This window comes from Megalops cyprinoides, chromosome 13 (genome assembly GCF_013368585.1).
Source record: "Megalops cyprinoides isolate fMegCyp1 chromosome 13, fMegCyp1.pri, whole genome shotgun sequence".
Taxonomy (NCBI): domain Eukaryota; kingdom Metazoa; phylum Chordata; class Actinopteri; order Elopiformes; family Megalopidae; genus Megalops; species Megalops cyprinoides.
In genome coordinates this window covers 23,179,886-23,206,325 of record NC_050595.1, presented here as the reverse complement: position 1 = coordinate 23,206,325, position 26,440 = coordinate 23,179,886, and the positions used below count along the sequence as shown (strand labels likewise).

Below are 26,440 nucleotides of genomic sequence, written 5' to 3'. Positions count from 1 at the left end.
CACTGACTAACATCATTAAGGAGACAATGAAATAAAAGCAGTGCGGCGTTCATCTTTTTCACATTTACATTTGGTGTCAGAGCCAGAGATTTCCCCTGATAAAAATCAAATGAACTAAAAGGTTTATCTACAAACTGAAAACCCTTTCTTGTTTTATTCATGAGGATCTGAGAATAGCAATCATTTATCTCTTCAATGCATATAGCAGCGGTCTAGATAGCATTAGAAGAATGCAGACTGTGTGAGTAGTGGAGCTGTGTGTGCATGTCTGTGCATGTGTGTGTGTATGCAAGGAGAACTAAAGTAGAAACTAAAAATATTAGTTTTGTCCTTGATGGATTGGGAGGGAAAAACCCTTTGTGATGAAAGAGAGCTCCTGACATTGACAGAGACAGCTGAAATGACATCACTGCCTTCTGGAATCCATCTGAGTGACTCTCTCTGCAGATATTCTATTTACAGAATGGATATCCAGTTCCGTGTTCTCAACATTCAGTCTACACTGTTGAAGCTAAATGTGCTCTGCTTTGCTGCCTCTTTATGAATATTCATGAGGAGGTGTGGCATGACAGAGGACATCTGCAGCCAGCACCCCAGCGTGGACAGAGCTGGAATCTCGCAGTAGCAACCAGCGCCTCCCACACATGGTGCAACGGAGCGTAGATGGAACGCAGAGCTGAGAAACTCCTGTTTAATGGTCTCAGCTTCTGCTCCAGACCCTGTGGAGATCTCCTCTGGTGGTTTTATTTTTTTTTTTGGGGGGGGGGGGGGGGGGATCCTAACCTCTTGGCCAGCAGCTGGGAGCGTGTTCCGGAGGGAGAGATGAGGTTGATCTGCAGGTCTCCGCGGCGCGGGTGCACGATGAGGACTCTCACCACCACGTGCTCCAGGTACAGCACGCGCTGGTCCGCTTGCTCCGCACAGCCCGTGGTGCTGATGCTGGCGTTCAGGTACTGGTCCGGGCGGATGTACCTGCCAGGAAAGCCGAGGGGATGAGGGCAAAGGTAATTTTCGACTGTGTCTATACACGTCCCCACTTGATGCTGTCAGAACAGCCTAAGCCACAACCATGCCCACACAATACACACTGTAAAAATAGCAGGGAAAATAAGAATGCCACTACTATGATATGACTAGGTTTTTAATAGGTGCAGATTTTATGTAACAAAGGCTATCATATCACATGTAAGATAGACACATGCACAATGATGGAGCAATCAGGATTGCCCTGGTGATGCACATGACAGCAATATGTGAGACCTGGAATGACAAAATTCTGTATCACCGGGCAATACATAATATATCTGTATGTATCTATATAAGGAGTATGTATCTGTATCAGGGGCAATTGTGACATAAACAATATTTTATACAATGCTTCACCAGAGTGATGGGAAACCGGAGCAAGCATAAAAGCAACCTTAAATATTTATATAGTATCTTCCATAGATCTTGAAGAGCTTTACAGTGAAATGGTGGGGTTGTAGCTCACCTTAACCACTACCTATATGAACTACCCACCCTGATGGCGCACTGCAGCCATTTTGCACCACAGCACTCACCATTCACTAGCTGAGGTGGGGAGGGACAAAACTATGGACTTCTCCCTGTGACATGGTTGGAAAGCCTTGCTCAATGTTTGCCTATGGAGGTCACCCAGGGAGCACTCCTCACTCGTGGAGTCCAACGTGCGGACGTTAAGGGCAAGCCAGATTGCGGTGGGCGGGCACAACAGCGTTTCCCGTCTCCCCAGGTTGACATTTCGACATCACACTTCCCCGCTGCAATATTGCAGGGGAGGGATCGAGCTCGCTAATCAATTCATCCTGGCTGGCTCCTCGCTAATGAAAATCAAACCACAGGCTGGCACCCTCTCTCTGGCCTAATTCCACTCTCGCATCGGCTCCCTGCAAGGACACAGCGTCTCTGGGAAAATACAGCTGCCAATCAATATTTCAACTGTCACTTCGCGAGCAGCGCTGACAGGGCCTGTTAAAATGTCAATTAGAGAGACCCGTGTAGCCCGGGCTCTCCACGATGCCCCAGACAGTCAGCCGGGTGCCAGACGGGGAGCGAAGAGGCGCTCGCCAACATGCCGAAGATGCACGTTGCCATGCCGCTGCATGAAAGCAGAACAATTTCAAAAGTTCAAGATGTGCAGTGAGCAAATACAAGCATTTCATATCTTATTCATTGCCTGTCTCAAAGCATTAGGGCGAGCTGGGAGAGGCGCATCTTCGCATGAAGTGCGCCGCCGGTGCTTTACTATCGATTTTCATATTTACCATATTTGTAATTGCACGGCCACAGACTGCAGGATGTGGGTGGATGGATAAATTATTTCGGTTGAATATTCCAAAGATTTGTTTGTTTTTTTTTTGTTTTTTTTTAAACGTACCTATTGCAAAGAACGCTATGTTCGGGACGTGTACGAGATGAAAGCAGAATCCATTTTCCTGGCGTGTTTACCTGATTGTGTCGGCGGGCAGGCAATCCGATTCCCTCTGGGGTTTCCAAAACTGCTCAACTCCACCGCTACATGTCTTCCCCCCCAGAATTTCATTTCTGCACACTCCAAAAAGCTGTCAGCACTTCCCTAGCACCATTGTAAGGTAAATGCCCCATCTGTCTCTTTATTTAAAAGGGGATAACGGACAACAAATAAACACCTCTTCCTGTTGCATAGCGCAGTGTACCTCAGATCATCTACAGTACTGTCGTCCTCAGAGAAATGGGTACAAGGCAACTACAGTGCTGACTAACTGACAGGAAGCTTTCTCCAAACACAGACTTCTGACTGTATCACTTGTGTGATTGATCGCGTATTTGAAGACCAAAAGCACTAGAGGTGAATTTTAAGCTCCCTCGTGCACTTCACTTCACGTGGAAATGTTCAGTTTTTTTTTTTTTTTGTGAGAAATCAAGGAGCGAACTGAGGATTCAAAGTGTTGAGATAGTTTGTAGTCAAGACCATCCATCTCACAAAAATGCCCCCTTCCCCTTCATCTTTTTTTTTTCCCCCGACTACATTTTGTGATGATGAAGGATCGCCTCAGCTTACAGACAGAGGAACTGTGCATGACAGCCTGGGGCCTCACGCCCACCAGAAAATCAAACTCCAGACCCCAGGCGAAGGAGAGAGGCTGACCCGCAGCAGGCCTTCGTGAACCTACTTTTCTGATACTCACTCATTCATCACTGCTAAGTCTGTGTCTTTTTGCAGTATGGTCTTGAGAAAGGGGAACATTTCAGAGGTTTGGTCATTTGTTCCAGCTTCTGATTGGATCTCATCAACGCGGTCACGGTCATCAACTTCTCAACCTCTCCCGTTGTAGTCAGCCAGCAAAAAACACGGCACAAATTATAACAGCCCTGTTTCACACAGCGGTGTTTGAGCAAAGATACAAACGCTGTTGTCTGTGAGGGTGCCACAAACACCAGGGGCATTTTCACAGCCAATCCTACTACAGACCATAAACCAGACCAGGGATGGAAAATTCCAGTCCCAGGGGGGTTTGGAATCCTGCAGTTTTTTAAAGTTCCATTTCCATTTAGCAAGTGATTACACATGGAACACCAGATGAGTTGACCGATCATTCCAAGTTCTGTGGAATGACTAAAAGCTGATGAAGGATGAAAACCAGCAGACATGGTAGATCTGTGCATGCATCTGAAGATCGGCACTTCCAAATGATTGCCTAAATTCAGTTTCTGAAGCAAACAGTGCTGAATTACTGCAGTTTTCTCTGGACATTTTTTGTCTATTTCATTACCATGGAGCATCTCACCATGCATAGCTAAATATTTATGGACTAATCAATGAGGGATAAAATGTAAATCCTTCCAGAGAATGGGCTGTCTCTCTTTATATATACAATTCATTAAACGAATATTAAGATTTTTTTTTTCCTTCGGGCCAGTCAAGACCCGAGACTCCAATGGGAAATTAAAAAAGCAAAGAGTTCAAATCCATCTAACTCCTGGTTCATTCCCCGAAACGAAAGAAAATGACAATCTATGAAGAGACACAACATTATTCCAGTCAAAAAGCCCTCTTCCCTCAGCCAGTCATATGGCTGTTCATATAAATTATTACTTTGAATTATAGTTTGTGCAGGGACAGAGCCAAACTGGTAACAAACAATAAACAAGACAAGACAATCCATGCATTTAATATGAGCGTCAGAAATGGGTGATCAATACAGTAACTACTGATTCATTACAGGGTCTCTGACAGGTAATTATCAAACTCCTTGTTTATCATCATCCTGCCTATCACAGGCCCTCTTCAGGTTCCTCTAATGAATTGATCCAAAGCTCTGTGAGGTGACCATTTACTAATGGACAGTAAAAGAAAAATAATGAAGGCATGCAGCTGGGCACTGAAAAGTCGGGCCAGAACCTTAATGAAATAGCACAATGGCAATCATCCGACCCAAGATCCGCCGTACAAATTAGCTTTCGATTTTCAGAGCTTATCAGAGAAAACTGCCAGCGCCTGTCAAAACCCCACACAACAATGGCAGTGTCACATTCACGGGGGAAAAAAAAAAAACTGGGACAGAAAGCGATCAATCGCACCAGCTCTTTTCGCCCCTCTGTTGATGCAGTTCGAGCTACGCTGAGCACACCACGGAGCGCTCGATATGAGCGTGTGCGCGGCGTGTCCGTGTGTGTGCGTGCGCGAGTGTGTGCGTCCGTTTCGTCAGGTTCAAAAACACTAGAAGTAACTGAAGTAGGCCACATGAGCCGCGTCCCCAGGTGACCCTTAGCATTGATGCACTACTGCCATCAGCCATTCCAGGCCACCACACTCCACTTCCTAGCCCAGAGGGATGGGGGGAGGGGAAAAGAAAAAGTCTCCTGATTGTATATTCCCCCCACTCTGATGCACGACTCAATTTGTTTCGGGGTTCTGCAACGCAGGCCCCCTCCGACATCTCGGAGCTCCAAAAGAAATCACCTCAGCTTTTGGGGGAATAAAACCCGACACTGCTCACACCGTCTCGGTCCTCCATTGCCCTTCCTCGCCAAAGAGAGGCGATAAGCAGCTCCAACGTGCGCCGCGTTCCAACCGACACCCGGGCGGCCCTCCCCCCCCCCGGTTCTCATGTGCATCCCAGCTGCTCCTCCGCCCTTATCTCCCGTCCCTCAGCAGCCCCACGCCCCCCCCCCACCCCACCCCACATCAGAGGAGAGACCTGCCTCCTTTGTAATACAATCACAGCCCGGCGTCCCCCTCTGTCCCCGCTGCTCAGGGAAGATAATTCACACAGCGGTCCACACCGCTCATGAGGGGGGTCTGCAAGTCTGTCTCAGGCACAAAGCAGCCGGGGACAACGTGATTGCCGCTGGACCGCTGCAAACCACAGCAAGGCATTCAAATAGAGCCATGCAGGGAAAAAGAGGTACACTTTACGATTATTCTCTCTGAAGAAATAAAGCAAAAAAAAAATACACACACAAAACACAAAAAAACTCCAATAATAAAAACAGGCGGAGTGGGAAACTCAGTGTGGCATGCATGAACAGATCTGGCTTTTGTTTACTCTTTTCATTTCTCTGGGTAGTTGTTTAATAGCGCATTTTTATGACGGTGCATAAACAGAGAGCTGGGAAGTTTCGCTGTATCTTAATCACCTAAAGGCCTTCGACCCAGCCGAGTGTTTTGCAACCGAGGGAGACGGCTTGCCCGAGCTGTTTGACTTGGGCGCTTCAGATCTGGTCATTAATAAAGATGGGACTGTCAGGATGTGTGGTGTTCTTTGTGATGCAGGTGAAGGTAGGATTACAAGGAATCCATGCCCAGGGACTCTGAACATACTGTACATTTCCACAGCTTCTCAAATAAATCACCCCTTGCCTTTCGGTGAGACAGAAGAGGGGAAAATGCAAGTTTTATTGTTATACAATGCGATTTGCACAGCTGCGTACATTTCAACACGTTCAATGCTTTTATGTGCCAAGATGCATAAATAAACATCAGGTCACGCCCTCTTTGAAGCGGTTACCGCTTCACAATAAAGGTATGCACCCATAATGCTTAGACATGCTCCAATTACTGGCAATGTTCTCCTGATGAAACTAGATGGGTCTAATTACAGACCATTATCATCAGATACCTTTTTAAAACACCGGCAGCGGATTTATTATGAATACAGCAGAATAAAGTTATGTGTGTTTTAGCAGCGTAAACATGCCTGCTGCCACCAAGCTGCGGGAGTGAAGAGAATTAATTACACCCGTGATTGATTACAGTAGCACAGAATGCTTAATTATGTTTCATTAAGGCATTTTTGGACGGTGTTTGTTTCAGATAAAAGGGTGGCGCAGACTATGAATAAGAATTTAATTTGTACCATATTACTTTCTGGAGATACTAAAGCACTCTGGCAAACGAAGACAATAAAGCCATGTGCGGAGACAGCAAAAGCGTTTGATTCAAAGCTGCGGCAGGGGAGAGAGCCGCGGAATCCGCAGCTGCGGCATTCTGTACTCGCACGGCGGTTTGAATGTCGTTTCCTCTCCTGGCGGAGAGGAACGGGAGCCGGCCGGGGCGGCGCTCTCTCCTCACCTGGTCCTGCGGTCGGAGATCCTGGTGCAGGTGTGCTGGGGCGGGACGCTTCGCCATTTCTTGGCCTCCGTCACCATGGCCTCGGCATCCACCAGCCCGAAGCCGTACAAGTGGCTGACTGAGGAGACACCAGCGCAGGTCAGCAGCAGAGAAACTCTTCTTCTCACAGCTCACTTCTACAGTGGCTTATGGCTTCTTCCATTACATTATATTATTGACACTTAGCAGACACTCTTATTCATAGCAATGTATGTAGGTTACAATTTTTTTAACATGTTACCCATTTATACAGCCGGATATTTACTGAGGCAATTGTGTGTGTAGACAACTGCAGTGCCCCGGCGGGGAACTGAACTGGCAACCTTTTAGCTACAAGTCCTGCTCCTTACCACTATGCTACACTGCTGGTCCCCCACCCCCCTGGCTACTGTGACATTATGGGTTTTGAACAGGTTCCTGCATTGTTCTCACACTCATGTTGCCAAAGGCAGATTTAGGAGGGCAGCACCGCTCCTCGTTTCTGCGTCATGTCCCTCGCCAGGAGTGGAAGGAGGCCATGACAGCCTGTGGCGGCGTAATAATATGCACAGGCCCCAATTAGAAAGGCAGCCATACGCCTGCAAAAAGGGAGTTCCATTCTGTGGTGGAACCAAAGTATACATGCAGATCAAAGGAGCGGGGCACTGCGATCAAAGGAAATGCACAAACGAGCACTGGGGCCCAATCGAGACTGTTATGAGGTTTAAATCTTCCACTGCCGGTCTGGAATCCACTTTAGGCACACAGTGTTTGGTAGCGCTCGGAGACGCAGGGGCCGACACCGTCCGCATGCCACTGACCTCTGTGTCCTGCTGCGTTGGTCTTCCAGTCGTTGGCCTTCAGGTGGGCGGGCCGTGACGTCTTCACCAGGAGGTGCTGGACGTCTCTCCAGGTTATGAGCGGACTGCAAACAAACAGGAAGTGCTTGTTTGTCAGTGACGCTCTGCTCTCAGAGAGACTCTCCCCTGCTTTCCCCATTCCCTAGTATTCTGACAGCAGTCGGAAGAGGACTTATAAACCCTGCATTCAGAGGGAAAAAAAAACACAGTTTACATGCGTCTGAATGCTATAAAAACCATTATAAATAAAAATGATAAACAGAAATGGTAAACGGCTCATGTGGGATTTTGAGAGATTGGGGTGGGGGGCTGTAAACATAATGTGACTGTGATTTGTTTTTGTTTTGTGACTGCAGAGTCATTTCATTCTGCAGGAATCCTTTTACTGTTAAACTAATTATTTTTAAGTCCCACTGGAGTAGGGCAGATGCTAAAGCGTTCAACAGCATCAACAACAATAACAATAAATCTTTGCTACCAGTAATGTGAAAAGTTCTTAGTGTCCCAGGGCTACAGCACCCCGAGCAGGGGTCAGTCAGCACACCATGTTTCCTGTTCCATTTCATTCTGAAGACACTTTGTCCAATTCGGCACAATTGTTTGATGACACAGTCAAATGAACACGTGCAGAACTCCATTACCCAGGAGGGCGAGCTGTTTGCATTGAACAGATGAAAGCTTTAATTATGTCAGACTGGAAAACAAACAAGAACTGAAGAGGCACTGTTCATACTGGCTGTGACTCCTCAGCTGACCCCTTGTTGCTCTAGCGCCTCTAGAGGTGAAATCCGGTTAATGCGGTGACTTCATTCAGAAAGCCAGCTGCAAAAATTCTGAAGTATTTTTATACTTAAAAAAATGGGTGCAAGAGTGAGGTGAAAGTCTAGATTTAACAGCAATGCCTCAAAATGTGGGAGCAATATTATATCATCCAAATATGCTCCCAAGTCCTGCAAATTTTTATGAATACATTTCCACAAAAAGAAATGAAGCACCTTCAGCTCTGGGCTATCTTTGCTCCCTTCCCATGTTTTATGTGGGCCATTGGCTATTGATGGTTCCAGACATGGCTGCAGGGGACTTGCCTGGCAATCTGCACCAGCCAAAACATCCGATGCTGCTGTGGCCCATGAGCTATTAAGGTTACAAATCATCTGCATTCAGAAACGTACCATCCATTCAACTTCACTTCTAATCCCAGTCACCTAGGATACCAAGTTCAGAGAAGGGTCACTGGGGAAATGAACGTATGAGCATCTGACCATCCACCAGAACAGCCAGGAACTCATGCTAGGTTTTTCCACAGCACGTCCTGTCCAGTAGTTTCACCACATTCCAGTACCATAGCCACAGGCACGTTAGAACTGAACAGGGCTGTGCGGAGCAGTGCGCATGTAAAAAGCAGAGGTCAGTCTTATTGGGAACAGGAGAGCGATTACTCAGCGTGTCCCCTTTCACGGTCCAAGAGCATTTGCTGTCGTTAAACCACTCCAATGTTTTGATACGCACGAAAACCAGCGCATCACGCAAGAACTCCAATTTCATAACCAGGCCTGGAACGATGATCATCCTAATTCATTCTGTCCAGTGCTAACCACGCCTGGGGGAACTGACCTCACCATGTTTACTATGCAACAAAGAGAGCTGTCTATAAAATTCACCCAAAAAAACTGACCGTGAAGTTCATGTTTTGATAATTTTCCCAGTTTGGCCCCCTCGGAGAGCAGATTGTTTTCTGCGATTCGAAATCCAAAGGTTTGCTTGACTTCAGAGTGCCTTGGCTGTGTCTTTGGGCCCTCCTATGCCAAAGCAGTGGTGTTAATCCCAGCGGGGAGCAGAGAGAGCTCTGAAGAGCTGTGACATGGAAACACTCACTTGGCCTCCAGAGCCAGCGCGATGACCCCGGCCACCATGGGGGCGGAGACGGAGGTGCCCGTGTGCCCGTCCGTGCAGCGCTGCCGGAGGTCCGTCGTCACCTGGGGGACAGAGAGAGAGACAGAGACATCAGCGTGACACGATCACCGTGACATGGTCAACCGAGAGGGGTCTCCATGACAACGCACTAGAGCCCCGTTCCCGATGCTTGCACAGAGGATGAAGTGATTACACAGCTGAACGTCCCAGACTTTCTGTGCTGAAGAACAAACACGTTTTGCGAGCCCCGAACTCGGCCTACCCACCCCCCCCAAACCAGCGGTAATCCTAACAGCCGCGATGAGGACCTGAGCGTTGGCGTTCTGCAACGTTGAGTAAATATTTTTTTTTTGCCCCTCTCAAACAAACCAGGACACCCACAGAGCCGGAGTAAGCCACAGGCAGCGCCTGCCAGATCACAACCTGTAAATAATTACTCTGGCCTCTTAAATCGGGCGCAGCTGCGTGTCAGAACCACCAACCCGGCGGCGAGCAAACAGACCCTGCGGAACCGCTACGTGATCCCGGGCCCGATCCGCCTGCCCGCACCCCGGGAAGCCGGCATTCTGGGAAGGCGACTGAGCACGCTTCACTTTGTGTCACTCTCACCACACCGCAGTCAGAAGAGAGGGCAGAGAGGACACTCCAGAGATACCTCTAACCCCTTCCCTTGAAGGAACGGAGAGTTCCCTGCGCATACTGAACCAAACCGGGAGAGATGAGGCTTCCTCCACTGGTGCAAATTGTATTTTAGGATGCCTCACAACTGAATTCTACTCTGAAGCCTCAAAGAGTTGAACATGCCATTTTCGCTGATTTGTATTGAAGCACTAGCCAGTCCAAACACTATGACCGACCTACTTCAAGTTCTCACAGTCTTTCTGATAAATATTCCTTTAAACAAACAAACAGACAGACCAGACATCCACAGTATTTATGTTGCATTTAATCCAGTGGAGAAAGGATACTTCTTAGTAGCGAAAAACAGCACAGAGTTGATGGATGGGAGAGGTCTGTGCCTTGGCATGGCCGGGTCATTCCTGGTTCTCTTCAGAGTGGTGTGAAAAGCAGTTACGAGTTGGGTGATGGCGAGCAGAGGAATGTGTGTGTATGTGTGTGGGTGTATGTACTGGTGTACCGATGACCTTCAAAACGACCACAGGGGCGTGACATCAGTACTCAACTATTTTCCGATCGTAAAACTCCCCGCTGCTGTAGGTGGTGGCGAGGGTGGAGGAGCAGACCTCCAGGTACCAGGGCTTGTTGCCGTTCTCGGTGGTGCTGCTGACGGAGATGGTGTAGATGCTGTTGGTGTAGCCGTCGCAGGAGCAGTGGTCCCCCTGTCGGCCGCCGTTCCCCGAGGCCCACACGAAGATGGAGCCCAGCCCTTTCCGGCCCTGCATTTCCAGGACAAAAAAAAAAAAAAAAACAGGACAGCCGGCGGCACGTTAAGAGGCCAGGCAGGAAGCCAGACCTCCGAAACCCCCATTGTTCCTGACTGGCGACCTCCTGGGCACCCAAGCGAGGGACATAATCGTGTCCTTTGTGCCTCTCGCATTGCTGCGCCCATTGTAACCTACTTTCTTGCATTGTCCGGCCGCCGCTTCCGGAACCTTCTCCCAGTAGCAGCAGCCGACGCTTCGCCTTCTCCCCCATTCATTCTCATGCCACATCCTTAACCTCCCCGCGCCCCACCCCTCCGCCCCAGCCTCCCACTGGAAGCATTCCTCACATTACGACCTTCAGATGCTCTTAAAACCGTTGAGCGATGTACGGTTCGCAAACAGGGCCAACACACCAATTAACACAAAACAAAACAAATTGGTACCAAGTGCTACTGAAAACGTCTGCGGAAACTTTCTAACAAATACAGATACTACGTGCGGACCTTTTTGATGCCCAGCTCGAAGGCCTGCTTGGCAAGCGGACCGGGCCCGTCCACCGTCTTGCCATCGTCGTCCGGACCCCAGCTGGCGCTGTAGATGTCGATGTAGTCCGGCCGGATGCCAAGAGACTTCGCCTCCACCACATCTGTTACATCGCCGTCCAACATCCGAATGCCTGCGAGCACAAGAGCACCGGAAAGTGCGGGTGTGTGTGCGTGTTTGTGTGTGGGGTGGTGGGAAGGAGGGGGGAGGGGTGCTTGAGCTTGTTACAGTATCGTAATTGCAATCAGAGATCTTTGTTACACAGCTACTGTTGGGAGCTAAAAGGTCTTCACTGAAGAATTTTAACAAATGCTGTCAGGGAGTGGGGAGAGGAGTCATTTTAGAGAAGCACAATAAACTGCTGCAATTCTTTTTTTTTTTAATGTTGTTTGTTTTTTCTTTTTTGTTCACCAGCCTCTCTCACACATGCGGCGTACACAGTATCTGTACTCCAAACGCACAGCATAAGGGAGCCCAAGGCAGGCCTCTTGCAGCTGTGCCCATCACAAAGCCCCCCTCCCCCCTTTCTCTGCTCCCAATTTCAAAATTAACGAGCAAGTTCCCTGAAAAGGAAAAAAAAAGCTCTGGATGAAGTTCTGAGCATTGGCCTAATTGAAATTGTTGCTCACAGTGTGTTTCGCAAAACCGTCAGCTACAGACTTGCAAATCTGTTCAAATGAATTTGATTAGTTATTTTGGACTGTGCAGGTGGCTTACTCTTCCCAATCTATTTTTGGCAAAAACCATCTGGCAGTTTATTTGATCTCCTCGTACAGAAAAAAAGCTGTTGTGCTAATGAGAGGCTAGGCCAGTTGAAGTAACAGAAACACACCTGCAGTTCCATGGTACAGGGCAATAACACTACTACACACTGCATTACTGCATCTCTGGCAAGATGCCTTTGTGACTGGAATTTTTTTTTTTTTTTTTTTTGCTTTAAAAATATGTGAGTAGAAACCTGATTCGGGGCTAAACAATTCAGAACATACTGGATTTAGCTTGTTGTTTGGCTTGAAACACCTCGAGTGTTCAAACAAAACGAGTGAGGGTTAACGGCTATCTACTGAAGATGCTAACCTAACACACATAATTTCACTGCAAATAGATTTTTTTGCTTCAAAAACAAAGCCCAGTGTGTTTATAGAGTGTGTGATGGGGCGCCATATCACAGTGGTGGTGACTGCAATCGAAACATGTACATTTTCCCAGTCATAGCAGGCATAGACTATCTGCAACGCGAGAGGCAGGCCTGAACTGGGCCTGTTCAAAGAGGTTACGCAGCGACATGGGCAATGATGTCACCAGGGGGAATCAACCTCAACTACGTTTACTTTGGCCCCCATCCCAGGCACTTCCAGTCATTTTCTTCAGGCCACAAAACTCCACCGACTTTCCCTATTCTTACGGTAATGCCACTAAAAGCTACAACCACGGAGTTTCACAATACATGTGTGCCGCCCGCAAAAAAAAGACATCATCTGCTATGAATGTTTACCAAAAAAAATGCAAATATTCCCAAAGTGCTTCATAGGAGACCATGAAGACAATGAGAAATGCAGAGTTTTTTGTTTGTATGATTTTTTTGTTTTCATACACAAGTACATTCAGAGCTTGACAAATCAGATTCGTGCCTTGAAAATGTTCTGTTTTGATACAGTAGGCAGCAATTGGATTAAAGAAGTCACGCAACAGATACACAGCCTCTTTGTAACACAGACTGCAAAAATACAGAAATATACAATTTAACCATTTCATGCCTGTGTACGCCTTGGGTCTGGGGACCAAATAAGATTGTAATGGTGCTTTAAGCTGCTTTAAAAGATTGTCTTGAATGCATATACTCCTGCCTTAGACCTCTTTTCAATAAGAATGAGTGCACTGTAATATAAACCACCATGTGCTCCAACAGTGATTGTACTATTAAAGGGATGATAGAGAATACAGGTACACCTACTCCCACCTAACCATAAACAGTTATTACCGTGCCTGGAAATACTTGGGGGTGCACAAGCACCTGTGACAGGAGTTTGCAAAACGAATCATAAAGAGCAAGAATATATAGCTCAGTGGAGCCTGCGTGAGTTGTGAATCAATAACCTCTCTTGTAAGAGTCAAATTTCCTTTCAGCAAAGTGAGGTGAAATGATTGGCTTTACAGGTCTGCAAGACAAACTATAAGCACAGGGACCTTAGGAGCAGTGGGCCAAAAGACACTGCTATATATAGCTGGATATAGCGAAGCTTGTCACCATCATAAAAGGTGTGCTACAGGAGTGTCACTGACATCTCTAAAATTTACGAGAGTGAGGAGAGCAGCCAGCAATAAAGACAGCTTCTGGTAAAAACTCTGTGCAACCAGTGACCTTCTGAGTTCTGAGAGGCGGGAAGAGGTCAGAGAAATCTCTCTCCCATCTGGCCAACCTTAGCCTGTCTCCCGCAATTCCAGTAAACCACCAAGAATTTCTTAAGTGAGGCCATTTAATAAAATCACCCTGCATAACAAATACTATCACTGTTCAGTGAATATGTATTTGAAAACAGTCAAAATGGCTGTTGTTGCTGTGGGTATAGTGCTACTTGTATTTCTCTTGGAGTGTGACAAAGAGCTCGCACCTGGCAAATCATAAACGGGAGAAAGGGGGCAGATGGTGTGGAAGAGGGATGCCGGGACCCAGTATGTTCTGAATGCCGGGAAATGGTTAGCAGGATTTTTATGGATGTGGATGGGACCAGTTTGTCCTAGTTTGGTTAGTTGCGTAGGGTTTGTCTAAGAATTCTCCCGAATCTTTGTTTTGAACTTCAACAAATCCAAGTCCTGGCATTGGCTGAGGTGCTGATGGCATTCTTTAATATGTGAAAAGGGGGGGAAAAACTTCGCATGCGAGTTTCAAAAGAACAGCTGCAAATTGAACAGAGAGAGGGAGAAAATATGCAGGGTGGGCGATATATGCTTGGATTCTCCTTTTTGATTAAAGCAGCCCCGGTCTCCATCGCGGACTCTTCCAGGGAATTAATGGTTTGTGAACGCATGAATGTACACCCACTTGCAGGGCACCACATTAGCAAGTGGGAGGGGGAAAAAAAAGCCCTTTCACAGTACCAGCTTCACCGCAGGGTTAATGCTGTGCACACATGCAGAATAATTCCATCTGAGGATCCTACCTCCGATCCGGGCGTTGTACGCGATGCCAACGATGCAGTGAGAGTTATTGGCCACAGCTGCGACCTCGCCCGCGCACCGCGTCCCGTGCCTACAGAGAGGGAAGAGAAGAGCCTCACAGGCCTCTGCCCTCAACCTTGGATGCCAGCTGGTTAGTCAATATGCACCTTTCAGGACAGCGGACACATGCACAGTAAACAGGCTAATGTTTGTCTACACAATGCAATCTGACCACAATGTACCTGCAATGCAATCTGAGACTTTTGCATCATACGGCAATCAAACACAACCCACCGATGATCCAGAGCGGAAAAAGGCATGGTGTCATTTAAAACGGTCCAATCTCATTTAGTGTCTACTAAAACAAACACGTGATATAATGCTCTGCTCCCTGAACAGATAAACAACAACGTCTGCATGACAGTGAAGTAAAGGTTCTCCATCGCTTTCAGACACAGTTAGTTCATAGCCATGTAAGGTCTGCACACGTAGCTCTTCAAAGCCTGCCTTATCACAACATGCACTGCACCTGGTGCTGGATTTGGTACCTGGCGAGACACCACAGAGGATAATAATGAATCAAGATTTTAAAAACCCCAGATAAATCACAAGCCCTGCCACAATAAATGGTCTGCTCACCCAAGTATGTAATGAATCTAATGAATTTTTAACCATATCTGTAAAAATAAAGAAGGAAAAAAGACAATGGACGCATAAAATATAGATATATTAAACCCTATTGTACAAAGGTGAAATGGCCTTTATTTGGAGAGGTTGGAATGACAGTAGGCAGTGGGCAAAAGTGATTAGAGTGGCACCTGTTTCAGTCTCCAGTTATCCCTCAGGACTGCGGGGTTCCATACTGGGACCAATCACCTGCCCCTTTCAAAATTAATGTGCTGCCAAATGCAGACGCCACACTGTGGAATTCAAAGTGTTTCATCAGATCTCGTCCCATTAGCTCTGTGCTAATGAACAGAATGTGGAAAGGGAGTGGAACTGAATGTAAAAAGCACTGTGGTAACCCCAGGCCAGGTGATTCAGAAAGAAGCCTTTGCCATGGCACATCTCGGCGGGCCCTTTTCACAAACTTGGATAAAAAGCTTTCTTTCTTAATGGGTTTTTTTTTGGACCCCCTCCTCCCCCTCTCCCCCTTTCTGGTCCCTGGCCCATCTTCTCTTCCAAAGGGAAAATTACACTGCTCAACTTCAACCTTTAAAAAAAAATTAATCAGACCTTTTTGCATAATTGTCAGGCTCAAACAATCGAGACAGGGGAATAGAATCATGCTGCTTTGAAGTTCAACATGGCGCTCCATTACAATGAAGACAATGGAGGAATGCATTAAGGAACATCTGACTGGAGATTAGTGTGGCTCATCAGAATAAATCATTTCCTATGCTAGCTGTCACACTTTGAAACTTGATTTCCTCTTTATAATTGTTTGGTAAAGCAGTATCACAAAGCAGGACTGAAAAGGGCCTTTAGTCTTCCAAACTGAGGAACATGAATACTAAATCCATTTTTTATTAAATGTGAATGTGAAGGATAGTCCACTAGAACAAAACAGCATTTTAATTACAAATAATGACCATAATAAAGCTACTCTACTTCATGAATATGAAAATGATTACAGAAGTTCATGTTCACATTTAAATTAGGCTACACTCACACTTGCGTCAAAATAACCACACAAGCAATGTGATGTCATTTTTAACGTTAGAACTCCAACAGCCATACTGAATGCACCCACGGCATTCACTAATTTTATGGGCCTGAAGATGCAAAGGGGGGTCAAGTGTTGGACAAACACACACCGCGCCTGACACCACATGAAAGCAGTCCAGATGTTTAATTAAAGGGATGTATTATTCAAGCGCATTGCATCACATGACTTTTGCACTGGCCCGCTCAGGTTGACAAGTCGTCGATGGCAAGGGCCACCTCGGGAACAGGTGCTTACTTGTTCTCATTGCTCGAATCGTAGCGCGGGGTGGGGTCGTGGTCGTTCCCGTTGACGTCGTAACTTGCAAGCTGATCCTGAAAAAACAGAGGGTCCGGGAAAAAAGACAAAACAAATCACTGCTGGTGCTGGGGAAAAAAAAAAAAGAAAAAAAGACAGTCCTCTACTTTCTTCACCTTTCAGTCATATCTCATCTACTGCAGTGTTATTAGGGAACAAGCAATAAATTGGCACCAACGCTGGCTATAACTGTAATCCAAACTGTCCAGTGAAGAAATTAAATTTATTTACAGCAAGGTTGCGTCCTTAAAATGGATGCTGTCAGACGGAACACTGGGAGCAGTGGTGGAGTCTTCCTTTCACGCCACCTGGCGTTCTCCGGGGTCAGCGACGCTGGTATGGGGGATTTAATGAACAGAGGGGTTAACGGACTCACGTAGTTCTGCGCCAGGTCGGGGTGGTTCCTCTCGATTCCGTCGTCCAGGATAGTGACGACCACATTCTTGCCCGTGTACCCCCTCTGCCACGCCGCCAGGATGTTCATCTCGGAGCGGCAGCGGCCGTTCCTGTCACCGCAGTGCTGGGGGAGCAAGAAGAGGGGCGGGGGTGGGGGTCAGCTTCATTGCAATGTGGGCACACTTTCATTCCTACACATTACCTGCACTCTATACCCGTGTGACCTCTCAGCAGAGTCAGAACCAATGAACCACACAATAGGGCCTAGGTGAATTTAAACCTCCAATTTATTTTAAAAAAGGCAACTGATTTATTCCATGGTATGGACTTTGAACGTCCTTGAGCATCCCATTTCAGCATCCTGGGAACTCCAGACCATCTGTGAACTAACCAGTGCTCTCGCTGGATTGCAGAAAAATGAAATTACTTTCACCTGTCACACAGAGCTGGAATTACTTTGGATAGCTTAGGGTTTATAGATGGAATCCCTCTTCAGATGAAATGGCTTACCGTCCCCCTATTACAGCAATCCTATTAGGGAAAAAAATCTGTCTGGTTTACAGAGACAACTAAAGGCACTGTAGCGTGGTCACCTCTGAGGCCACCTCTACAAGCACCTTTCAACATTCAAAGTGTTCATTCCAAGCTGGTGGAACTATGAGAGAGTACACTGTCGTCACTTTCTTGAGGGCAATGCTGCTTTATAGTTCTTATGATCAGTTAGGGTTAGGGGGGTTTGTACTGTAAGTTGGGGGGGGGGGCTGGGGGATGATGTACTGTGTACTGTAAGGGTATGTGGTCGGGGGGTGTGATGTACTACAAGCGTATGTGGTGGGGGAGCCGGGGGTTGGGGGGTTGGGTTGATGTACTGAGCGTGTCTGAGGTGGTGGTGCTTGGTGGGTGGGGGGGGGGGGGGGGGGGGGGGTGTTGATGTATGTGCTGAATGCCAGGGATACACGCTAAGAGATTACAGCTGTTGGCTGCAGTCCGAGGTTTGATTCTAATCTCCAAACAAAAAACAACGGCCTGCGACTGAGTGGCGTGCTGGCGCATGCAGTTATCTGTGTTCGCCTCATGAGTTTCGACGTTTAATGATGAGATTTCATCGGGAAAGAGAGGCCCTATTTGCATCCGCTTACACTCGCTGTGGCCAAAAGAAAACAGCCCCCCTCTGCCCCCCCTTATCAACTGCAGACCTTCTTTAGCATGAGCAGTGCTGTGTGCTGTTTTGTCAAAACTCATTTTTCTCCTGCATTCAATAACCTCACATGTCTGTGGTATCACAACCAGGCTCCCCAGGGCAGGAGATGTGGTCATGAAAATAAAGAGGCTTTTTTGGTGGGGGGGAGGGGGCAAGACATTTGCCTCAGAGCTTAAATTTTTCCAGGGCCTGAGACCATACCACTGTGGGCCTTGCCAGGTTCCTTCTCCTATGGTTGAGTATGTTCAGAAGGCAGAGATAAAGTGTTCTGCTCAGCTGTTTGTGGTATAATTTTGCACCAGTGCATAAAACGTGTATTTATAGCATGGATGTGTCATGTTATTAATGAAGCAAGAGACACTTTCCAACCGAATGTGAAGATTGACGGAATCCCAGCCATAAATACTCAGACAGTTGATAATTTTCTTTCAGCATCTCTTCTTAATGGGGAGTGGGGGGTTGGGGTTAATCCATTCAGCCGCAGATTTACTGGGTTTTGCCCCGCACATAAAGGCCATTGCAGTCGGAACAATTTCACACATGAGTTATTATAAAAACCTCTTATCACACACTCATTTAATTAGAAAATCTGTCAGCAGGTACATTTGCGAAGGACCCGCTTTTATTAAATATTCTCAGGCCAGACGGCCGAAGCTGAGCGGGCGCTTGAGACAGAGGAAAATCAACAAATTGAAATGCCGCGTGCGCTCAGCTCGTGTTTACTCTGCTGGGAGGAGAGGAGTGCAGCCCAAGGTGCTGAGAAATGGGGGGCCAATACTCGAGAAAAAGGGCTTTTAAAGGGGAAATAATGCTCCACCACTACAAGGTACCAGCATCTAATGCCTCGCATCTAATGGGCACATGCCACCAGCACATATTCGTGTGCACTTAAACGTGACCGTGCTAAAAAGGCTGGTTACACTTACAGTCAGGTATTGCTGAAAGCAGCCTACTCTAGGTGGAGTTGGCTACCTGGAGTTGGTACTGGATGTGGCCAGGGTTACATTATAGTACAGCTTACAGCTTATGCGCTATATTAGGCAGAGGTAGGCGTGTTCACGGAACTGATAAAAGAGGAAGCGGACTAGCACAATAGCAGGTAAATCGGACATTTCCCCATCTTTTAAAGCAAGGTGGAAACACTGTTCGCTGCAAGAGAGAACATTTTGTTATTGTTTTAATCACACTAAGGTCTTTGCTGCATTTACTAGGTAGCTAGCTGCATGTCAATGAAACTGGCAAAACACAGGAGCAGAGCTGATTTGATGATGAAGTGAGGGGTTCTGATTTCTAACAGACCATCTTTCCACCCAGCTAGCTACCCTGTAACCGGGTGCTAGTTGTTTACCGCTGTGATAGAGCTGGGTGTAAAAGGAGCGGACATCTGATGTTGTTTCCAACGCTAACAGCACCCTGAAGTAATGTAAGGAAGCACTGTTTATTTTTAGGCTGACCCGTGTCCTCTGAGGCCATCGACCTACAGGTCAATGTGGCTAATGGAAGCGCAGCTTAAGAGCACATCGCCCTGAAACCACCGTTTAAGGGGTCAGAACGCAATGAAGAATTAAAGAACAACAACAACAAAAACAACAACTGAAAACTGGACATTAACTTACAATATACCACATGCTTGACCACTTGGGATCGTTGAAGTGCACAAAGTTGAGGTCGTTCCTGGCGTATCGCTTCACACGCGTTTTCACCACCTGCTGCTGGGCCCACTGAACCTGAAGGGTTTTCACAGAACACAGGTGAGTGTCCGCGGCTCCAAACACACCCAGTTTGCCTTAGCTCTGGACCCTGTGCATCTCCGTTTGGCACCTTCACACCTGGCTCCTGTCAGGCATTTCTACTCCATGAAAGTACGGCTGAAGACAGCTGGTTTGAAACATAACGTGACGTCCTGACACGTTTTCCTTTCAGAGTTACAGGCCTTCCCTGGGTATGTTAAACAATGCCCACTCCATCTCGCTGAGATAACACAGTGCTGCGTGGTATGCTGTTTTCATCATGCAGAGCAGCAGATGAGGTTTATCTTAAAGTATACATTGGATTAAATGGCTGGAGACATCTCATTTAACAGGCAGAGTTTGATATATTACAACTCACTTCTTCCCCACATCCCACTTGCCTTGTTAGATACATTTTTGCACAGTTCTATTAAACAGATTTATCAGTGGCTGTAAATAAAAGACAATGCTCATTTCCCTAACTGTAAAAAGTTATCCAAGCGCAAGGAACTACCAAAAAAAATGCCCAGAGAGAGAATCTAATTGTAGATCACCACAAATTACTATTCTGAAGCCTCCTATATATTCCAGTGTGCTCAGAGAGCAGTTTGCTACACTCCTCTTGCCTTGCTTAAGGGATCTGGATGTACCAGGGCAGATTAATAATTGACAATGTGAATTCCTCTGCCATTAGCTTTCAAAGGCTCTTTACAGTTAACTTTTTCCCCCAACCCCAAAATAAACCTAATTTCTCTTCACAGTGTCCGCTCTCCTTTTTGGCTTCCAAGTGCAGCCCGAGCAGTTGTTTCAAAGGTACCACAGCAAAAAAAAAAAAAAAAAGCCTACCACTATGAAAATCCATTGCGCGGATACAAAGCACTTAGAGGCTGTCTGTGTGACGAATGGTCAAGTCTGAATAATACGATGCTACTCGTATCATGTGGAGCCAAATGGTGGCTCTGGTGTTGAGCTGATCGGTTTTGTGGCAAGAGCAGGAAATAACATTGAAGGCACCGGGCGAATCAACAGCACTGTGACACCGATAAAGGCGGTTATTGAGCATTTGGCCCAGTCTGCCATTTGTACACGTCCTGGGACGTGATCTAATCGGTGTGACTCTAGGCCAGCCCTCTGAGAGGCCTGGGGCCTGCGTTTTTTATTTCTCCTGAGATCCAAGCTGTCTAAGGGAGATAATCGTAGCATGGAGGCCAGGTTTCAGGCCAAGGAAACAGCTTGAATTTGTCTTGAACCTGCCTGAACGCTTACACCGACAATGTACAAAAACAGCCTCTGTAATATTAATGTACTGAACGAGTGCCCCTGGAAACTAGATTTCTAGACATTTTCACAAACTCTACAAAATTCCATTCAAAAGACACAGGATGGCATGAATGCATGGATTTCTAAATTATTCTAAGCACAAGAAAATGCAATCTGCATTTTAAGAGCAAAGACCAAAAACTCACATCTTTACCAAACATTCCCCAGATGCATTCTTGAATAAGTCCAGCAAAGGAGGTACATTAATTTGAGGGCTGTTATAGGAGCTTATCAAAAAGGAAGCTCATAGTGAATTTGGATTTGTAGGGAGCTGGATCTTTAAGGAAGGTATTTATTGTAACCCATAAGCAGACAGATGGATAAACTACTCTACTGCATACACAAGAAATAAAAAGATCCTTTAAACTTGGAAACTGAGCCAGAGGGTATCGACTGGATTCTTACCTTTGGATCCATGTGAATGAAACTGTGAGCACCCCTGGCAGAGAAGGCAGATCTTTTCACAACCTTGCTGTGATGAAAATGATAATGATCCTCCAAGTTTCCTATCTGAGTGGCATGAAAACAGAATGAAAGTCACAGGAAAAAGACTCTTGGGGACCATGATGCAGACACAACAGGATCAAACATTTCAAAATTTACATGATCACCCCTCTGAATAAGCCTGCCAATATCTGCTGATAAAAACCTATGATCAGCAACAACTGAGCACAACATCATGCTCCCAATACCATTCTCTTGATTCTACAGGAGGTACAATGTAACTAGTGCCCTGTCACCTGCAAGGCTGGGGAAAAAGGAACACAATCAAGTGACTTTCAGTTTTACATCTACAGGTTTGCTCACTTTCTTCTCATCTGCCCACCAGTGTGAGCATTTTGTGTGAGATCTTGCATTCGCTATCCACATGCAGTACAGCATTCATAATCGAAGTGAAAGCATGTGTTATAAATGAAATACGCCTTTGTCGCCATAACTTTGCCTTGAAAAATATGTGCTGGAAACTGAGAACACAAGGTTTCTGGCAGAGAGCCCCAAAGACTTAACAACACAGACTCCTCTTTCTCCAAGTATCTCTACTCAGATCTGAGACAGAGCAATAGCTGATATATATGTATCTACATGTGTGCACGCACACACACACACACACACACACACACACACACACACACACACACACACACACACACACACACACACACACACACACACAGACACACTCACAGACACACACACATATATGTACGGGTGTGTGTGTGTGTGTGTGTGTGTGTGTGTGTTTTGGGGGGGGGGGGGGGATGTTTGGAAGACAACCATGGTCGTAATCCTTCATTAACAGTTCTCAGTTAATGCACAAACGGTTTAAGCTTCATTTGTTCACGTAACCACTGGGACATGAAGTCAGCCTCAAACACAGGTGCACACCAGCGACAGACTGCACTAGAAATAATCAAACAATAGGCTGTGCCATTGTCCTGGCAGGGATCCCAGGACTCAATAACAGTCCCAAAGCTATTGAGGAGAAATGCATTGACACAAACATCCACTTCATTGACTGTTAACATTGTTACAGAACCCTAAAGCAACTGCATCAAATGTCCCTGGCAAATCTATCTGCTTATTGGAAGAACAAACATGCAAGCATTTTTTTCCTTTCTTCAGTTTCTGAATAATTCAAGAAAAAGAAACTATAAAACAGAATGCACAACAAATTTGCGTTCCACTTGAAACTGTAACATGTCACCAGAGGTCCCTTGCTCGAGTTTAGCGACTGACAATATGTGAGTATGTTTGAAGGGGGGAAAAAGCCATGGGGGAACAGCTATTTATTGAAAACACAAACTTGTTAGGGAGATAAGGGGAGTACTTGTACACACGCTGATTACAGCCTCACGGTAGCCCAATGAACTTTGCTGCGGATACATGAAAACGTTTTTTTCAATTGGTCTGAATTAGACCCATATCACGTTCTGCTATCCCTCAGAGGTTAATGAGATAATGAGATCTCAAAATAACCTCCTTGGTAATCCACGTCCTGTGATTGCCCAATGTTGTTGATATTATGTACCCTGTATTTTGTACTTAATCGATTGTTTTACAGAAAACACGCATAATCGTGTTTAAAGACGTCATTGTTTCCATCCCGACTACAACAAAAGATACACACATTCTTGTCGACATGTCAGCCAGTGATTCGTTTAAAAAAAAAAACCAAACGTAGTTTCGACATAATCTGATCGAGCGAGTGAACTGCCTTTTAATCACTGTGCTCTGAGCTTGAAAATGAAGTCTGAATTATTTCAAACAATGAAAACACAGTGTTTTTCACAAACACAGTAAACAGCTATCTTCCCACGATATGATAAAACACATCGGGACATGCTCCTTTCCCGACCTGTAACAAATTACAGTGGAATAATAATGACATGAAGTTGCAAAGATTCTCCATCTTAGCGTCTCGGATATACATAAAGTTTATCAAAGCATTTTCCAACACAAAAATCAAACGGTTATGATAGGAAATATAAATACATTTGAGGAAAAACAACTGATATTGGCAATATCTGACGTGACAGTATCATGAATTTAAATTTGATTACATCGTCTAGCGCGCTACCTTCAGAGCTGCGTTTATACATTTAATATTATCTAAGAGTGATATAAGGATATCACGCTCAAGCCACTTTCTAACAAACATCCAGAATCGCGTCAAAATAATGCTACCACACATGGGATTCGCAGAACTCGCAGCACATTGACCAAAACAATCTGAAAATTCAAAGCGAACGTCCAAAACGCTACTGCGAACGCTTCCGATTTCAACCCAAATAATGTATCTTACCTGCCCCAAATTAATATAGCCATATTTTGAAGCAAGTTTGTCAGCTTCCTCGCGTCCTCCTGAAATTCGCACAGCCCAGTGGTTTGTATAAACGTTTCGAGAAGGCAACGTCTGGCAGAGAACAAAAGTTAAAGATAAAAAAATAAAAACCAAATGCATGTTGTCATGGAGTTGGTTGACCCTGGTCCTGTAACGTCTAGCTTTAAGGAATATACGTTACAAATAAAAATACCAAAAATACCAGAAAAATATATATAAAAAAATTAGTGCGAGATGCGCTGTTTTAATCTATATTAAAACAATAGTACCAGACCTAAGTCGTTCCTAATCATACATCGTGTATCGTTCATTCACATTAACCGACTGAAGCACACAGATGAATAGATATACATTTAAATGTATAGAAAAAAAAGTTGCAATGGAGAGAAGTGGCTAGGGGTGCCGTGCTAACGCTCCACTATATGTCAATACAGCAACCAATCGCAAGCCGCACTACCACTCAGCCTATAGCAGCAGAAAGTGGAAGGTAGAACTGAAGCTGGCGTCAGGCTTGCGGAGCGGAGGATCAAAGTGACTGATACAAAATCAGTCGCACACCTACAAACTACCAACACGACCCTGGGCGAGCGGTTCTTTTGGTACAGATGTGAAAACTCGATATGGAAGGAAATCACTGCCCAACGCATAACACGTTCTAACACTGTCGCTGTTATAGTGATTGTAGCCATGGATGAAGGTGGGGTATATGCATACTTATTAACTGTGAGTGTAGCACACCGGCCGTGCTCGTTGGAGCACACTGGCATTGTGCTAGTATTCACCGCGTTCTCTAAGGTGAGTGAGCCAGGTGTGTGATGTTAATTTGCATTGAAACACCTGTGAACTGAAAGTCTGCGTTTATATATGGCGAGACGACGAGAGACCATTTAACAGAAACTTTTACACCTGCAGGAAAAGCTGGTAGGTAGCTTTAATGGTTTCCCATCCTGAAAAACGCATTCATTCTGGTTATACCTTGCTGGGTCACAAACAGGCCATGTATTTCACAAAGTGAATTTTTAAACGTGTGAGCCTGATATCACGCAAAATGCACATGACTTGAACAGATTGTCAATGTTTGGGTGCTTTGAGGGCTGTGTGCCTTAATAGTCGATGTTAGAATCACCGGTGCCAAGGTTATGGTGCTCTGCACCGCAGGGCGCTTTCACAAGTTTTCTTGCAAGTTATTCGCATCCTGGTGCGATTACGTCACTATCTCCAATCGAATCGAACCACGCGTTTTCACAGTCAGACCAAGTCGGTGTGAAAGTGGCCTTAGAATAAAATGATGTCCTATCTGAAATAACGAATATATCGCATACATTTTATCATCAGCATGGTGGTGGTGCATTGTTGAACAGTCAACAACCCCTATATGATTAAATCGAAGAAATGCGCATCCCAGTCACACTCGAGTTATCCGGACTACACGTCCCATTTCTGTGCGCTTATGTTTAATGCGTGTGTAATTGTGAAATGTGTTCATAATTTTTTTTTTATGACAATTTTCCCATTCCATGAAAACAAATAAAACCAACTCAGTAATAACATCAAAAAACTATACAAAGACATTCGGATTTAGTGGCAGTATCTTATTCTGTGCGGGCTCTTGCATCCGCTGTCAGATGGAGAAGACCCCCTGGAATGGGTGGTTGTAATACCCGTTCTCGACACAGGATGGCACTAAAGAAGATTTACAATGGCCTCAAATACATGTGGAAGATAGATTCACCTAAGTCAGTTTGTGTGGGGTGGAGTTTTGTGTGTGTGTGTGTGTGGTTGTGTGTGTGTGTTGCGGGGTGGAGCAGGGATAAGGACTGCTATCTTGTTGTAGCTCGGTTATCTAATAAGGCTTATTTCACCAATTCTGTTCAGTTCTATTCAATCGTCTTCTTGACATCATAAATATGTTTGGGAGACATCTTCCCCATTATGTAGTGTTTAACAAGGATATTCCCATGACCGGTTATTACAAATCAGTATTTTTTTTTCTTCAAATCAAGTAACGATTCCAGGGGTGGGAGTGGCACTCCCGAAGTGAATAACCTCAGCCACTCCATGTTTTAATACTTACAGTTGAGTGTATTGAGTGAAATTCACCTGTTAGTGGCTACACAATTGTCATACTTTGAAAACCTGGAATGGCTCAAATTTCTAGGCACTGGAAGAGCAATATAATATAATAGTTTTATTATATAATAACAAAACAAATGGATTAAAGAGGCCTATTTGGCATCCTCTTTCATATTTTTTGCATGCCAGTGGTGCAATCTGTAATGCTAAAGAGTCAAAAAGTAATTTCTTTCAGTCATTTTTTTTACCACATCTGCTGTCAGTCAAAGGGACCTAAACTGAAATATTCAGGGGAATAGTATCCTGGAGAGATCAGTCAGATCCAATAAGGTACAATCTCTCAGATTAATGCTTGCACAAATCAATGAGAAATGACTGATTTGGCTTTGTCACCATAAAACT

The 26,440-nt window shown here is 45.6% G+C and overlaps 1 protein-coding gene across 1 annotated transcript in view; it reads right to left on the bottom strand.

The window, feature by feature from the left end:
- The window catches only part of pcsk6 (proprotein convertase subtilisin/kexin type 6), a 38,690-nt gene extending 14,102 nt beyond the window's left edge, over nt 1-24,588 (bottom strand). The window contains exons 1-12 of the mRNA XM_036543400.1: nt 23,927-24,588; nt 21,529-21,633; nt 19,690-19,800; nt 16,853-16,996; nt 16,417-16,493; nt 14,456-14,544; nt 11,255-11,427; nt 10,551-10,763; nt 9,328-9,428; nt 7,414-7,517; nt 6,575-6,692; nt 784-972 (exon numbers count right to left, since the gene is read on the bottom strand). Of these exons, the coding sequence (XP_036399293.1) occupies nt 784-972; nt 6,575-6,692; nt 7,414-7,517; nt 9,328-9,428; nt 10,551-10,763; nt 11,255-11,427; nt 14,456-14,544; nt 16,417-16,493; nt 16,853-16,996; nt 19,690-19,800; nt 21,529-21,633; nt 23,927-24,085 (1,583 nt within the window). The 5' untranslated portion in view covers nt 24,086-24,588. The remainder of the gene's footprint in view (nt 1-783; nt 973-6,574; nt 6,693-7,413; nt 7,518-9,327; nt 9,429-10,550; nt 10,764-11,254; nt 11,428-14,455; nt 14,545-16,416; nt 16,494-16,852; nt 16,997-19,689; nt 19,801-21,528; nt 21,634-23,926) is intronic.
- Between the last annotated feature and the right edge of the window lie 1,852 nt (nt 24,589-26,440).